The 17,260-nt window shown below is 44.1% G+C and overlaps 1 protein-coding gene across 4 annotated transcripts; it reads left to right on the top strand.

Moving 5' to 3' along the window:
- Positions 1-240: 240 nt before the first annotated feature.
- Positions 241-17,260, top strand: LOC110503712 (hypoxia-inducible factor 1-alpha). 4 transcript variants are annotated; one of them, XM_036961288.1, is made up of 15 exons: positions 241-396; positions 4,658-4,845; positions 5,006-5,163; positions 6,064-6,148; positions 6,247-6,362; positions 8,367-8,554; positions 10,309-10,415; positions 12,635-12,782; positions 12,895-13,100; positions 13,372-13,514; positions 13,636-13,728; positions 13,872-14,002; positions 14,320-14,431; positions 14,958-15,081; positions 15,261-17,260. In XM_036961288.1, the coding sequence occupies exons 1-15, from the start codon at positions 365-367 to the stop codon at positions 15,320-15,322; spliced, it is 1,893 nt and encodes a 630-aa protein (XP_036817183.1). In that variant the 5' UTR covers positions 241-364; the 3' UTR covers positions 15,323-17,260. The 4 variants fall into 4 exon arrangements, with proteins under 4 accessions (XP_036817183.1, XP_036817184.1, XP_036817185.1 ...); XM_036961289.1 differs by having other exon boundaries at positions 5,009-5,163; XM_036961290.1 differs by lacking the exon at positions 241-396 and adding an exon at positions 4,348-4,489.

A 17,260-nucleotide genomic window follows, 5' to 3' on the forward strand; every position in this document is an offset into this window, starting at 1 on the left:
TCAGAACGCCCTTCAACGTTCTTGAACAGACTTTGAGGTACGTTTGATGGGTATGGTTTTAAAGCAGAGAGGGACGTATTTAAAGTGCCGTTCCCCAACCCACCATCTCTCCGTTTTTGAACTGGTCGTTCAGAACCGCACCTTGTCCCTTTAATTGAACGTTGCAGTACATTTTTTCGTACTGAACGCATCCCTGTTGTTCATGCGAATCTGCCTTCTCATTGGCTAGAATGTCTGCCAAGGCGGAAGCCAGTCGGGATGAGGCGTTGTTGTTAGAGCTTTCTCGAGTCAAACAGTCTCAGTATAGAATTGAACAATAATAAAACAAACCAGTAGTCTGATCCTTGAAGTTTACGAGTTTAATATGGATACGAAGGAAGAGCCTGTTGCACAACGGTAAGACATTTATAAATGAGTTATACATGTGCGTTTTCGGTTTCAAGTAAACATCGTCGACATATTCCAAGTGTTCTCGTAGCCTATTGTCTGTTGACTCCAAAATAACTTGGACATGCGCACGAATGTACAGATGCGAGATATCAAAAAGTAAAATCCATTTTTTTTCAAGTCTTCTCCCAGGGGTGTCATACACCCAAATCCGAGGGTGCACAAAGTATGTGCATTTTCAAACACCTGAAACGGCTTTTTCCCTGCAATCTCTGGCCCAAAATCTTGCTTGCCTTTCTGAAGTCTACCAACCTTGCCAGCAGTCATGTGTAGCACATGGGGATGTGTGAAACGGACTTTAGCTAGTTTTTAATGTGGAGCTGACTGATAAGATGTTTCAGGATGGCAGCCATGTGTGCTAGCAAGGCAGAGGTCCAGAGTTCGTGCCAGGTATGGTCCAAAACGGGAGGAAGTGGCACTGGCTAAGCAAGCAACATGACGTTGTTTACACATGCCAGCTAAGATATTTGGACAAGTAGCTACTCTAACTTGATTGATAGCCTGAAATGGCTTCTTGGTAGCAAGTTATGAGGTTGGGATATTGGAAACCTATCTGGGCTAGCTAAACCCAACTTGATCAAATTGTGGCTAGTAGTATTACAGAGAAGAAAAAAATATATATTATTTTTTATTTTTTTTTACAGGAGAAATCTGAAGGGGCACTTACCCCTGTGCCCCCTATGGGCATGACGCTTCTGTGTCTCTGCATTTAGATCTTGGCAGTGGAAATTGTGCAATAACTATTAGACAACCTTATTTAAGTATATATTTTACTACATAGTTTTGGTTGAGAGATTCTTTATAGTTTAGGATATGATTGAGCCTACTCAATTCACACATCTCAATATCATCAACTCATTTTGAGGCAGGATTAAATGAAGAGCCTAGTAAACCTGTAAAGCGTGGAGTTGATGACGTCATTGACCTTATTCCAGAGGGGGTAGAGAGGACAGGGTGGGTATAATTTGTGGAACGTTCCAACAGGAAGATGTTGTAAAGTACAAGATTGCCAACAAACAACGCATACAAAATAGCATGGTCAATTCACCTAGCTAACTAGCTGCCGAATAGGCATCAACCCACCACGTAGCTTATTCTTAATGTTTGTCCATAGGCTCCAGAGTGAAGACAGACATTTTTCAGAATTAACGTGGTGAGTGAAAAACATAATGAAATAGCCCACTCCCTACCCGGTATCTTATTCTGCCGCTATACAACTTTGTATGCGTTGTTTGTTGGCAACCATGTTATTTACAAAGTTTTTGGAACAGATTCATGTTGGACCGTTCCACAAATTATACCCACCCGAGAGGACATATTCCATTGGTGTTCTTTCATGTTTGCCAGGTCAAACTGACACTGCCTACAGTCAGTCTTGCTGTTATGACTCCAATTGGTTTGCATTGGGTCATTTCACGTAGGCTACCAATATGCCTGGCGGGTAAATGCTCTGACGCTGCCCAAATGCTCTATCTTAATATTGATACGCCTCGCTTTCGATCTACGGTTTTGGAACCGTTTGGAACCTAAATTGTATATCGACGACAAACTATTTTAAAAAAACAACCGGTTAAAGAGAGGCCTAGTTTAGTCAATCTATATTTGGGTCGATTTACCTTAACCTTGAGATGTCTAAACTGAAGTGGTGACAATATATTTTTAGGAAATTTCAGCTTGCAGTGCAGCATTGCTAACATCGGTTTGGCTGTTTACATTCATGACATTTGACGATGCGGACTGTGGCAGAAGTAATAAATAGATTGTTGTGGATTCTGTCACCATGGACCTTGAGACACAACTCAAGTTCAGGGCAATTAGACCCAAATATAGATTTTGACTGAACTATGCCTGAACAACACATTTTATAGGGCTCCAACCTGTTCCAGTGGAGGGCTAAAACAGAGTCACACACAGTGTTGAAGTCGTCAGGCAAGCTCAGTGGGTCAATATTTCATTTCAGTGATTCCCCAACATCTTGTCAACATGTGCACAAAAAATGGAACAGATATCTTATACCAATCTGTATGTATACATGTTTATCCTTAACAAGGCCCAGGTGTCCTTGAGGTGTCAAAAATCTCTCAAATGTCAAATTGTGTAAAATATTCCCATTAATTTCTGTAATTTATGACAGTATTTGTATGGCCAAAATGGCATTCCTTGATATATACTATCATTTTTTCATGTTGTCTTGAGTGTTTGAGTTTATGTCAATATTTGGTCAAAAACCACTCCAAATACAATTATGTTTTTAGACATATTCACAAAATATCTTGCACTCTCTTTTATAATTTCAAAAGCTAACAGTCTGGCTGAGAGGCTCCAGCTCACTCAAACACCCCTCCCCCACTCTAGCATACCAGCCACTGAGCTATGAAGATCCCAGGAGCAGAAAAGGAGCTGACTCCAATAAACTGACCAATCAGCAGTCAGGGGGCTTGGCAGGCAGTGCACTCTATAACCCCTTAAACACAACAACTGCTACTTCAAAAAAAACTAGTGTATTATGGGACAGTACGGGTAAGCTGCAGTATTGCTGTGAGATAGGAGTGTGACTTCATAGCCCATTTAATCTCAGAGCCTATACAAGACAGGAGATAGAAACACAATCCTCTATTGACAAACAAAATATTATTTTGCATAGTGTGGGCTGTAGTATTTACTTTTAAATTGTTTGAATAATTGAATAACAATCAATCATGCAGAATGCGCGGCCAGTGTTGGAGAAATGCAGAAAACCGCTCATCTGTAGGCCAAACTGTTAAAAACTAAAGACCTGGGCTGCAAATCAAGCTGCTTCACATACACCTAAAATAACTTTGCGGGACTGGGGTTGGGTTCAGGGACAGTTCTTGCGGGAGCAGGTGGGAGTCGGACAAGAAGTCAGCGGGAGCGGGTGGAGGCAGTATGAAAAGCAGCCTGAGTGGGTTGAAGAAATCAGTCCCGTACTGTATTATCTACTGTGGTGTACTTTGATGTCCAAACTTGTGAAACGTAGACTTCTATGATTGGTTCCGATTTTGTCTGGACCAACCAAATTTGGTCTTGCTTGGTAACAGAGCTCATTAAAATAATAGCCAGTATGTAGAATAATACCCAAATATGCAAAGGAGGATATTGCATATTTCGACCGTTTTGTGTACCTATTTAGGATACACCATGAAGAGAATGACACTCATATCCATAATTATGCATTTCTGTGTTGTACAGATCAGGGACCAATGATGAAATGACATTACCGTATTTCTGTTACCAGGTGTAAATCCACGTTACTTACTGTAGTTCTGCACACACATCTATTCGAAAAACGTGGTCACATGGAAGTGCCCTTATGTTGCCTGTTTCCCTGACCCCTCACAGGCTAAGTCTTTGAGAACACATATCTGACCATATTAAAATCAAACCCGAGCACGTTCTGTCACACCCTGGCCAATGAGAAACTCATTACTCTCACGTTATATTACCACAGCTGGTAAGGATCAATTACAGTTATTAAATAATCAATGATATTTTCTTTGGATAAACACAGATTGTGAGATGCTAAGGGACTGGGAGAACTCCTGAACTGTCTCACCCGGCCTGTAGTCATACATGGAGATACACCATTACTTCTGTTTAAACGTCCTGTGAAAAGCCAGGGGGATAGAAGTGAGGGCACAATCTCAGAAGCTCTCTGAGACTATAGAGAACAGAGGGACAATGGAGGACACAGGGGGGGGGGGGGGGTCTGTTGATTTGGCGTCAGATGCCATAAACGGGTTAACAGAGCCTGCCTGTATCCCCGTGGTGCGAGGGAGGAAGCTAAGGGGAGGGAGGTAAGGGGCGATTAAGGGCTGTGGTTCAGGGAGGATCGTTTCCCTGCCCCCTCACAGACACAGTGTGAGACTCGGTGAACACTTCAACTACACAAAGAGAACTATTTAGGAAATACATTTTTTGTTCCATCTGTTTGTATGTGTGCGTTTGAATATTTAGCTATTTGCTTGTTCGGTTATGGAGGTGTGATGGAGTAAAGAGGATCAGAGACGTTTGATGCTGAAGAGTAATAAACAATGTTTGAATTTTGTTTGTCTGAAGAAGGAAGTGAATATTACACTGTGGATGTTAAATATCTGGTTTGACTTTGTGTACACTTTGTGTACTACTTCTCTTCCTGCTTCATCACTTCCTCACCACTCTTTTTTTCTCTCTCCCTCTTCCCTCTGACCAGGTCGGGTACGGATCAGCGGAAGGTGCGTTCCCGGGATGCGGCACGCTGCCGGCGGAGTCAGGAGACGGAGCTGTTCTACGAGCTGGCCCACACCCTGCCCCTCCCCCGCAGAGTCTCCGCCGACCTGGACAAGGCCGCCATCATGAGGGTGACGCTCAGCTTCCTTCGCATGCACCACCTCCGCTCAGGTGGGCTCCCATTGGCCAGTCATGTCCGTGTCCTGTGACTGAATGGTTGAGAGCTTACTTTCTTCACTACTTTCCTAGTAATAACCAACTCCCAAGATGGTGGTAGTCTAGACCCTTGAGTCGAAAATATGGTGACATGACGTGGGTTTTAATGTCATAGCAGGGGACACGAGTGAGGAGCGAGTCACAGATGGGGACGAGGACACGATGGATGGGTTCTACCCCCGGGCACTGGCAGGCTTCATCATGGTGATGACCGAGGAGGGGGATATGATTTACCTGGGTGACAGCGTCGACAAACACCTGGGCATCCAACAGGTACGTACAGCCGCACATGGTCTTGGTAACATCAGGGTCATGGGTTTGATCCCCACTGGGGCGATCCGTATGAAAATGGATGCACTCGCTGTTGTAAGTCTCTGTGGATAAAAAGCATCTGCTTAATGCCATAAAGTAGTACCATTGTAATATACAGTTCCACTGCTGTTGTGTGATTTTGTTTACAGTCCGTCTGTATCCACAAAGCTCTAATTGAGTATAGTCAAGTAGAATGAATCCGTTACAGACTTACTAGAATGTCGACTGCAGACTCGATACAAAAAGTGGATTCTCCCACTTACCGAATGGCAACGAGTAATGTTAATAATATTCCATTGTTAGTTTTACCACGTCTTTATTCATGGCCTTTGATGAACAGTTTGGTTGTCCAATTGGTTAGTTTTATGTTGCAGAATTGATTTAACGGTGTGAAATCATGAGGCTTTTTGGATATTTCAGTGTCTGACATGTGAGTTAAACCACACGTGATATGTGTTCTTTATACGTGCTTCCTTTTCTTCCTTCAAAATAGGCTGTGGTCTCTGAGAGCCCTCAAGTTCTACAGAAAAAAACATATTTTTCACGAGAAGTCACCCCCCCCCCCTTCTTAGCTTATCTTTCTTTTTATTGTTTCACATGCAGGCTTGTAGTACAATCATAGCCAAAAGTTTATGGTTCCCTAGATTACCCTGCAGAACAAATTTAAGAGTCTGGTTGGTTGGATTACCAAGAAAATGCAGACATCATCATGTTTGTAGGAGTTAGCAAATAGATACAAGCTACGAAGCACCAGGTGTGATATTCTCGGCTTTGCAGTGCAGCTTTTCTTAATCTGCAGTTCATGGGAAAGGCGCCTGTGTGGCATTGTATTGACGTGGTTGTATTATTGTTGTTGTCCAGCTGGAGCTGCTGGGCCAGAGTGTGTATGACTTTGTCCACCCATGTGACCAAGAGGAGCTACGGGATCTCCTGGTGCCTAGGCCAGGTGAGACAAACTACCCGTTGTGTGTGTGTGTGTGTTCATCATGCATGCTCACACAGAGCTATAGGCCTAAACCCTAGAACCTATTCTCTCCATCCCAGGTGTATTCAAGAAGAAACCAGTGCAGCAACACACAGAGATGACCTTCTTTCTTAGGATGAAGAGCACTCTGACTGTTAGAGGGCGCACTGTCAACATAAAGTCTGCCACCTGGAAGGTACGCCCCCCACCCCCCCGCAGACACACACAGCTGAGCCCTACTGAGCCACCAACACCCCAAGCCCTGTACACCTGCGTATTCCACACCTGCATAGGGCAATCTTTACACTTGAAATTCACACTTGAAATGCACAACTAATGCTTGCTAGCAAAATATCTTCTAACTATACATTTGACTATCTAAGATGTGCCATATCAATTCTCTTCAGCTCTGCATTTGGTTTGCTAACTTCCTCTCTAGCTAAGTTGCTAGCTTTCAAGATTTACAGCAGAGATGATCAACCCCCTCCTTGATCAAGATCCCCGTTGTCTAATATTTGTTTTGTGCGTGCAGAAAAAGAGTACCCTTTTGAGTATAACTTTATGAGCTGGGCTGTCTGTTCTTGCCATTCGTTTGTCTGATTGCGCTTATTAGCATTTAGCTAGTGTCCGCTATGGAGAGAGAGTGCATACAAAGTGCTGCTATAACGGTAATACCATGTACCCCGCTATGGTACTGGATTGATATGAAGGGAAAGGGGGATACCTAGTCAGTTGTACAACTGAAATGCGTCTTCCGCATTTAACCCAACCCCTCTGAATCAGAAGGTCTGAACATCTGGATATTGGCCAACCCTATTCGGGCCATCTTTCACCATTCAGTGAGATTCATATGTTGCTGTTACCAGTGGCGTTGCTAAGACATTAGAGAAACATCCGAGCTATAAACATGAGATGTGTTTTGGATTCAGAAGGACAGGACACTTAATCCAGCTGAAAGGTTAGGTAGGACAGTCTGGCTGGCCTAGATATCAGGGATTTGTCTCCATTCTAATGATGAGATGTGGGGATTAACCATATCTCTCGGGTTTATGAGTCTGGTTCTCTATTTAATCCAGCCTGCCTCCCTGCCTTACTTTCTTTCCTATTGGAACTTTTTGGGGGAGTAAAAATGTTTGACCTTTTAAAAATACTATTTTCCCTAACCTTAACCCCTAAACCTAACCTTAACTTAAAACTCTAAAACCTAACCCTTAAATTTTAAATAGAATTGTAACAAATTCCGGACAAGAAAAAGGTTAGTGTTTTCCTACCTTGCCAGGACGTTTGGGTGAATTGTTAGACCATTGGGGTGCTGATAAATTAGGAAAACAAGTACACACACACACACACACACACAAGGCATGGGTCCATCAGTGACCATGACTGTCAGAAAGCCTTGGCCCAGTTACGCTCTGGATTCCAGTAGAGGTGTGTGTGAACAGTGTTGACTCAGCATTTGTGTTATTGTGGTGAGTCTGTGTTCTCACTCTTGGCCGTGTTACAAGGGTGTCACATCCCATTTTCATACTGCTGTTCCTCTCCATCTCTGGTTATTTGGTCTGTGCCAGAGCTCTGGTCTGAAGTAGTGCACTATATAGGGAATAGAGCTCTGGTCTGAAGTAGTGCACTATATAGGGAATAGAGCTCTGGTCTGAAGTAGTGCACTATATAGGGAATAGAGCTCTGGTCTGAAGTAGTGCACTATATAGGGAATAGAGCTCTGGTCTGAAGTAGTGCACTATATAGGGAATTGAGCTCTGGTCTGAAGTAGTGCACTATATAGGGAATAGAGCTCTGGTCTGAAGTAGTGCACTATATAGGGAATAGGCTGCCATTTGGGACAGAGCCTTCCTCTTGTATAGAAAAATCCTTACATTCCTTTATTTTCTTCTAACACGGCTTGTCAAGTCCCACTGTGAATGTGCTGAACATAGTTATGTCTGCCCTGAATTGGAACAGGCAACTGGCAGGCAGCCCGCGGCACAGCCCCCCTTTTTTAAAGGCCCTCGTATCAATTTCCACACAACTACAAAAAAAGTGAGCTACTGCGGCCCCTCATGATGAGTTGTGATTTTTTTTTTAGGTGCCCTTTTTGTGCCCTCATCAAATTTGCCCATCCCTGCTCTCCAACATTCACATTGGGACTAATATGGATAGTCATGGTTGTCAAACTAACCTTCCTGCACTCTGTGGCCCCCAGGTGCTGCACTGTACAGGCCACATGCGTGTGTGCTCCAGTGACGAGGACTCGTCACCCCCTGCAGGCAGCTTCATGACGGTGCTGTGTGAGCCCATCCCCCACCCGTCTAGTGTGGAGTTCCCTCTGGACCGCAGTACCTTCCTCACTCGACACAGCATGGACCTGCGCTTCACACACTGCGAGGGCAGGTGAGGCTGAGCAGACACACACACACACACGCGGTGAATTCATTACGCCAATTCTGTTGCAAAGCGTTTAGTCTGTTGCAAAACCTTTTGTTGCAAAACCATTTAATCCAAACGCTCTTCAACGTGACGTAAAAGCTGTTGCATTCTTAAATGGAAGGAGATCATTTAAATGTTCTGGTTTCCACGCGTTGCCATTCCAATATGACAAGTCTGAAGTATTGGGCACAAGCTGCACATCTATAAATTATTCATTCTTCCATGCTCTAAAGCAGGGTTTGCCAACCACCCTCCTGGGGGCATCTTTTGGTTTTTGCCCCCAGCACTACACAGCTGATACAAATAACCAAGTCATCATCAAGCTTTGATGATTTGAATCAGCTGTGTCGTGTTAGGGGCCAAACACTAAAACGTGCCCCCAGGGGGGGGCCCATGACTGAGTTTGGGAAACCCTGGGGCTCCATCCAAATCTTTCCAGAAAGAGAAACAACTGAACAACAATTTTCATTTGAGAACAAAATGAACCTCAACAGCATTTGAAGTAAACAGTTTTGTTTGCAAAACATTTTGCAATAGAATTGGCCGTAGTGGATACACCCATGATTAAACTAGACTGAACACTACACTCACTTTTAGGCTAATACACACATGCATAGCAACAGAAACATCACACACAAACACACACCCTCATACACACTCTGTAAAGGGGATTGTGAAATGAATAAAAGCAGGGGTTGGAACTGGTTCAGGGAAAAGAGTGAACTAATTAGAGGACAGGAAACAGAACCGGAAACGAAAGTGATCTCTAGTGTTTCGAAAGAGAAAAGTTATTTTAAAATCATGAGAACCGGTAAATAATATGATTTATTTTTTAATATTCAGAATATCTATGATATAATTCTGTTATTCAGTGAAGTTCTGATGCTAGTAATAGCCTAAACACATTCCAAGTCATGCCATGATGTTCAGGACATCAAGCCACCTAAAGGTCTCGATCTCTCCCTACCCGTTATATTTTGGTTCCAATCCCCTGAATAATTGTGAAGAGTAGTTGCGGTTATAGTCAATCATAAATCAATTCGGGTTCATACAAGTTTCAACGGGAGACAACCTCCAGCATAGAAAAAGTCTGCCTGGCCTCCTCGGAGAAGGCCCTTATATCCACTATCAGCAGACAACTGTTCAGTCTTCATGGTCACTAAATCTTCTGACTCCCAACTAAGACAGTAGCCGTTGCCACTGTCGACACAGATTACCAGTAAGTATACCATCAGCACCTAAACAGGTCAAAGGTCTAAGAAGTAAAAGGATATCAGTAGTCAGTTACAACATATTTATAGACTATCAGAAGAAAACTACTTAACCAAACATGGTGTCAACATGGGGGTACATGGCTAATTCCGGTTTCACCTCCCAGGGGAATGCCTCGGTCCACGTCTCTCCGCGTATACAATTATATTTAGAACATATCATTAACCAATCAAGTACAGAAAATCGTGAATGAAATAATTTCCCACTACACACAAACAAACAGACCGATGGAGATGGCCATCTCCATACCGTGGGAAAGTTTATAACCATTGTTTGTTGCCCACTCTGAGTGGGGCTCATTACAATAACTCATAACTTCATCTGCTGGGGCAAATGAGTCATTTTATACCATTCCCTCTTGCAAAACTACCATACTGCATCATCGATGGGTTGTTGACTACAAGCTGACCTCTGACCCCCTCCTTCTGTATCCACTGTGTTGCCAGGGTGGCAGAGCTAGTGGGATACGAGCCAGAAGATCTGATTGGCAAATCTGCCTACGAATTCCATCATGCCCTGGACTCGGATCATGTGACCAAGAGCCTGCACATCCGTGAGTCTCTGAGAGCAGGGTGTGTGTGGATTGTAGGTGGAAGGGGGCATGCTAAAACATTGGTTTCACCGAGCTAGTCTCCTTTGTAACATTATCATGTGACATATAACAGTTCCGTGAGAGTCAGTGTAACACTGTAAGGCGTTATGCCGGTGAGTGATACAGAAGTAAAATGACACTGTGCGAGTACTGGGGGACGACGTGTTGTTGTGACAGCTGTTGTCAGGCAGACTTGCTACTGCTCAGCCTTTCCTCCTGGGTGTCTGGGAAGCAGACTGAACAGTGAGGACAGAGGATTGGACAAATACAACTACTGCTAGACTGCGTGAATACATGGGGTGTTTCTCAATTTGCGTACTACCGTGAGAAGCGCTTACACTCCCGCCTACTGTATTGCCTCACGCTGCACCTCGCATTCACTGAAACCTTCTTTCAGCCAGCAAAAATAGAGACTAGACCACACAGGCAAAAATGACCTAAAAGTAATGTTGTGCAAGGTAGATGTCAATTCTTTGCGGGTAGCTAGCTAACAATTGTTCGTGACTATCACGCTAGCTAACAGTAGTGTCTGTTTGATCCTCATTACACACCACGGACCAACAAATACTCTTTACATCAACAACATAGAAATCACTACAAAACTTATTGTATGATCTCTTATACACTATATTAGGCCCAGCCTTTGGAACTTTAATTTTCCTAGATATGGCTACTATATTGTGATCACTACATCCGATGGATCTGGATACTGCTTTCAAGCACATTTCTGCAGCATTAGTAAAGATGTGATCAATACATGTTGATCATTTCATTCCTGTGCTGTTTGTAACTACCCTGGTAGGTTGACTGACAACCTGATTCAGGTCGCAGGCACTGGTTACAGTTTGAAACTTTCTCTTGAGTGGGCAGCTTGATGAAAGCCAGTCCATATTTAAATCACCCAGAAAATATACCTCTCTGTTGATAACACATACATTATCAAGCATTTTACACATGTTATCCAGGTACTGACTGTTAGCACTTGGTGGTCTATAGCAGCTTCCTAGCAGAAGGGTCTTTAGGTGAGGCAGATGAACCTGCAGCCGTATTACTTCAACAGTATTTAACATAAGATCATCTCAAATCTTTACAGGAATGTGGTTCTGAATATAAACAGAAACACCTCCGCCATGGGCATTTCTATATTTTCTATAAATGTTATAACCTTGTATTGCTACCACTGTATCGTCAAAGGTATTATCTAAGTGAGTTTCAGAGATAGTCAGAATATGAATGTCATCTGTTACTAGCAAATTATTGATTTCATAAACCTTGTTTCTTAAGCTACATATGTTAACGTTTTTGAGCACTTTTCTTTTGGGACGCTTACTTGTTTTCATTGCTTTACAGGGAAGCTTAGCAGAAGTAGATATGCTCAGGTTATTTATGTCAGTGCAGGGTGAGCTGCACACAGTGGACTTCCTCCTAGGGCACACTGCCTCAGTGCTAACAGTATAAATCGGGTTCATAGGCACGTGATTACTGCATACAATAGCTGTGGGATCAGCAGAGACATTTAGGGCAGTTAGAGGGACATAAATTAGGTTACTTACATTGTGTCTACCGACTCCCCTGGTGTAATGTCCATTTGCTGAAGCATTATGACGACTCTGCGACACAATGGTAGGGATTAACTGAGCTGGACTTCGGTCATTGATAAGTCATTGTCTCAACGCAGCCTTATAATGCTATGAAAGGATCCAGGAACCCAAATGATTTGGGTGGATCCCATCCTCCTTATAAAATGTGTTTGGTTTCTGAAAGGTATCGCAATTGTCAACAAAAGTTACACACATTGAGCTGCAATAATCACGTAGCCAGTTGTGAAGAGAGAGAATCCTGCTAAAGCGTTCCATCGTGCGTTTCAGAGAGGCCACGGGGCCAGATATGACGGGTCTTCTATTAGTGTCTAGCAGAGAGTCAGTCAGCTCTTTTAAAATCCAGTTTCAACTATTCATAATGTCATTAAAACCCACATGGATTCCTGACGTAGGACAATCGGGAGCAGTTTAGTAATGTAATTTACTCCAGCTCCGGGAAAGGACATTGTTTTATGAGCCCTGCACAGCCTTTTAAGGGTGCTATGGTGAAGTGGTCGACTTGAAGTGTGCCTGTGGGTGTGTGCGCGTGTTTGTCTGTGTACATTGATATGTCCACTGTCCCCCTCCCCCCCATCCCAGTTCTGTCTAAAGGCCAGGTGTGCACCAGCCAATACCGTTTTCTGGCTAAGAGTGGGGGCTTCGTGTGGGCAGAGACCCAGGCTACAGTCATCTACAACAACAAGACCTCTCAACCAGAGGCTGTGGTCTGTCTTAACTTTATCCTCAGGTAATGTCCCACCACCTCTACTCTCATCTCCTTTTTCATGACACATACGTTCACCCCTTTCCATTCTCCCTACCCTACATAATCTCTTTCTCTCTCTCTCTCTATCTCTCAGTGTGGTGGAGCAGGCAGATGTGGTGTTCTCAGTAGAGCAGACTGGCTGTGGGCTGAAGAGTGATCCTGTCTCTGAGGCCTCAGAGGAGACTTTGTGTGACAGTGACAACAGCAGCAGTGGAGAGCTCTTCCAACAGTTGAAGGAGAACCCAGAGGACCTCCTCCAACTGGCCCCTGTCTCCGGAGACCCCATCGTACCCCTCACAGGTCATCCTCACACTTTAATTCACACCGTAGTACTGTACCATCTTGTGGTTAGTGTCTCCCCTGAGGTTGGGAGTTTGGTCGAGTACCAAAAGATTCTAGGGCCTGAGGCGGACCTGCGACAGACTAGTGTACTAGTAGATCAAGCTGCCTCATGCGGCAGCCTCCTGCCCTATGGGCCATTCTGGCTGAGACAGGGCTGGCTTACTACATATTCATTCACTGTCATAAGTGCTCAAAAGACTGTTTGTGTTTGCGGCTTGTGTTCCTGCAGACTTTGCGGAGCTGTCGTTCAGCCTTCCATCAAGCCCTGACTCCGCCCCAGTTTTCCCACAGGACCTGTGCACCCCCGAGCTGTGGACGCTCCTCTCACCCATATTCGACAAGCCCACCTCATCATCACCAACACCAGCACTGGTAAGAACTTTAGTAGATTCTTAAATAATAGGGGGTTTACAGTATCTCCTTAGAGTCTATAACATACGAACCCGATGTGTTCTCACTGATGAGGAGTCCACTATATATCTGTCCTCGTCAGATCCCCATTGAGGAGCTGCCAATAGAGGATGAGGTGGAGAAGTTGTTTGCCGTCTGTCCAGAAGAGGTCGTGCAGAAGGAAGACCAGCCTGAGGTACATGCAGAACACAGCCAAACACTAAATGATGAGCATAGTTCTTTCCTATTTCTACAATAAGTCAAACTATTTTGAGAGAGGGAAATTAGGAAGAGGGAGCCTATACCTGTGATTGAGCAGTCTGTCTCCTGTGCTGGCAGGACGTGGAAGTGGTTGATCTGGACATGCTGGCTCCGTATATCTCCATGGATGATGATTTCCTGCTCAGCGTCCAGCTCCCTGGGATCCCTGACAGCCCGTCCCCAGAGCCCCCCACTGCTACCAGGAAACGGTACAAATCTATTCTACTCTACTGACCCACTGCTGTCTGGGTCACACCAGTGAGAGAGATGAGACGCCTGGTTGGATTGAGTGTTTTGGAGTGACAGACAGTGGTGTTGGGTGTTTGGGAGTGACAGACAGTGGTGTTGGGTGTTTTGGAGTGACAGACAGTGGTGTTGGGTGTTTTGGAGTGACAGACAGTGGTGTTGGGTGTTTTGGAGTGACAGACAGTGGTGTTGGGTGTTTTGGAGTGACAGACAGTGGTGTTGGGTGTTTTGGAGTGAAAGTGTTGCTGAATGTTAACGTTCCTAACTGTAACTTCCACAGGAGCCATGAGCAGGATGAAGACATGCCCTCCCAGCTGATGAGTCAGGACAAGAGACCGAGACACTCTGTGTCACCCATCCAGCAGGAACTGCTTCTCAGCTACACCCTATTGGTGAGGAGGGGGTTTAGGGTTGGGTGAGGAAAAGGGTTTAGGGTTGGGTGAGGAAAGGGGTTTAGGGTGGGGTGAGGAGGGGGTTTAGGGTTGGGTGAGGAAAGGGGTTTAGGGTTGGGTGAGGAGGGGGTTTAGGGTTGGGTGAGGAAAGGGGTTTAGGGTTGGGTGAGGAGGGGGTTTAGGGTTGGGTGAGGAAAGGGGTTTAGGGTTGGGTGAGGAAAGGGGTTTAGGGTTGGGTGAGGAGGGGGTTTAGGGTTGGGTGAGGAAAGGGGTTTAGGGTTGGGTGAGGAAAGGGGTTTAGGGTTGGGTGAGGAAAGGGGTTTAGGGTTGGGTGAGGAAAGGGGTTTAGGGTTGGGTGAGGAATGGGGTTTAGGGTTGGGTGAGGAAAGGGGTTTAGGGTCGGGTGAGGAAAGGGGTTTAGGGTTGGGTGAGGAAAGGGGTTTAGGGTGGGAGTTGGGGAGAGTGTATGAAATGACTTAATGAACAATGATGTGCTATTAAAGTTGAAATTGTGTGTGTGTTTCAGGACTGCCTGGAGGATACAGACAGCCCAGAGTTGGAGCTGGTGCCACACCCCCACAGGCGGAGTCAACTGCTGACGGACAGAGACCCCATCCTCGGGGAAGCCCAGGGACGATGTGACACCGCAGGTACAAACACACGGACACACGTCATGGTACTACTGTATCTTAGGCAAATATTTAGGCTTCATGTGTGGCATTTGCATACCGTACCTACCAAATGCACTCTTGCTAATATCTACTGAAATAGGAGATGACCAATCCAACTCAGTTCTCCTCTTCCCCTTCTCTCTCATTTTCTCCCCCAGCCTTGATGAGGGACCTCTTCTTGTCCCGCCCACCTGACCCCCTGACCTCCTCTCTGACTTGAGGAAGCAGCTGCCAATCATCCCCTGCCAGCTGCGGAGTTCTGAGATCACAGCGCCTCAACAGCATTCACACACTCCCCAACCAGACGCGCGCATTCTCTCTGCCAGCGCCTCCAACTCAGAGACTTCGTCACGCTGGCCAACTATGTCCACAACAACAGCTTGCTATGGTTTTCTGCGAGGATGCCTGTAGCTTAAACGTGGTTCCTCCTCTTCTCTCCACTCTTGTATGTCTCATGTTCTAGGGGGTAGGTGGCAGTACTAGGTTTAGCCCCCCCCCACCTCTCATTCAGGGTTGATAAAGGTGTTCTCCTCAGTTCTTGCGAACACTTGTAGATTTTAGTCTAAACACTACACTTGACCCAATGGTGCTTCCGAGGTCAGAACAGACTCAAACAACACACGCACAAATCAAGCCTAAGACACACACGTCCAGTAAATCTGAGAGTGGTGTTTTAGGACACAGCGACGACCCTTCAGTTGGTGTACTCTTCTTCAGTACGGTATGTGGACCTGGCAGTCTGTACGGGACCTTTGGGTTTATTATTATGATATTATTTTGTAACGGAAACGCACAACGGTTATAAGATATTCCAATATTACCTCAGAACGATCGTCTATGGGTCATTTTTTATAAGGAAGGATCAAATGAATGACTAACATCCCAAGCCATTGCTATTGAGCAGTTGGGTGCAGTACTCAGGCAGTTGTTACCTCAACAGATCAGCTGTATGCTGCGTACTCGACTGCCATCTCTTTCCAACCAAACAGACAAATTATTTCAGTGGCATCTTTTTACTTGGTATTTTTATATACTTTACATGCTAGACTTTAGAAGAAAAAAAACATGTATTAAATCAATGTTTTGTCTGCTCGCTTATGGACGACTATTGTAGAAACCGCAATGGTTTTTGTTGCTTTTATCATGTATTTCTAGGTGGTGCAAGATCTTGTCATATTCAAGCAGAAATGATTTCTTTTCAGAATATGGTTGCTGTTTTGCAAATTCAGTGGATAAAATATCTGATATCTGCCTTTTTCATTTCACGTACTGTAGAAATGATTACTTAACATCTTATCAATTACGCCCCCGTTGTCATTATTATGAATCTATCGTTTAAAGAATGCGAAAGAGATAGAAAGATAATTGGTTTGAAGCACACATAGGATTTATTTTACCTGCATGAGTATTGCATTTGCAATAATGAAATGATCCCATGGTGGCATTAGGTTCGTCTCTATAGATTCATCAGAATGTGTTAAGTATCGTTTATCTGCCCTGTACGATGAAAGAAGCACCGTAACCTTGTCACCTGTACGCTCTGTAGTGTAAACCTTTCTGAGAGTATTACGTTTTTGGGGTGCCATTTGAGCTTTTTTTTATTTTTAAAGAATGTACTTTTCTTTTCATTACAAAATAATCTTCAATAGCAGGGTGGCATGGGGTTACCCCCCCCCCCCCCCCCCCCTCCACCCACTTTAAATGACTCCAATAAAATGATTGAAGTACATTGATCTAATATTTTATAATAAACAGTGATGTATTCTAATGAAGTTAGATCTATACACTTTTAAAAATATATATATTCTAATAGGGGAGCCAAAAGAGAATTTCTCTCTAATCAAGTGGATTATTTATCCGTTTTTAATCAAGTAGTACAATTTATAGTGAGTATGTTTGGCAAAAAATGGAATTATGCCCACCTATTTCCCTTCGAAATGTGTTTACCTGCGGATGGCACATATCAATCAGTCTTACTCCAACCTACCCTATAATGATGTAGGTCTACCACCATTTGTAGTTATGTAATTTACATAACATAATACTTCTGTTTATAAATTTGGCTTTTATCATAACTTTCATTTTCAAAGACTAGTGTTTGTCTGTACTGTTTTGCATTGTATTATTCACTGAATAAACTGAAATGGATATAAATGCA

The sequence above is a fragment of the Oncorhynchus mykiss genome, chromosome 24 (genome assembly GCF_013265735.2).
Source record: "Oncorhynchus mykiss isolate Arlee chromosome 24, USDA_OmykA_1.1, whole genome shotgun sequence".
Lineage (NCBI taxonomy): Eukaryota > Metazoa > Chordata > Actinopteri > Salmoniformes > Salmonidae > Oncorhynchus > Oncorhynchus mykiss.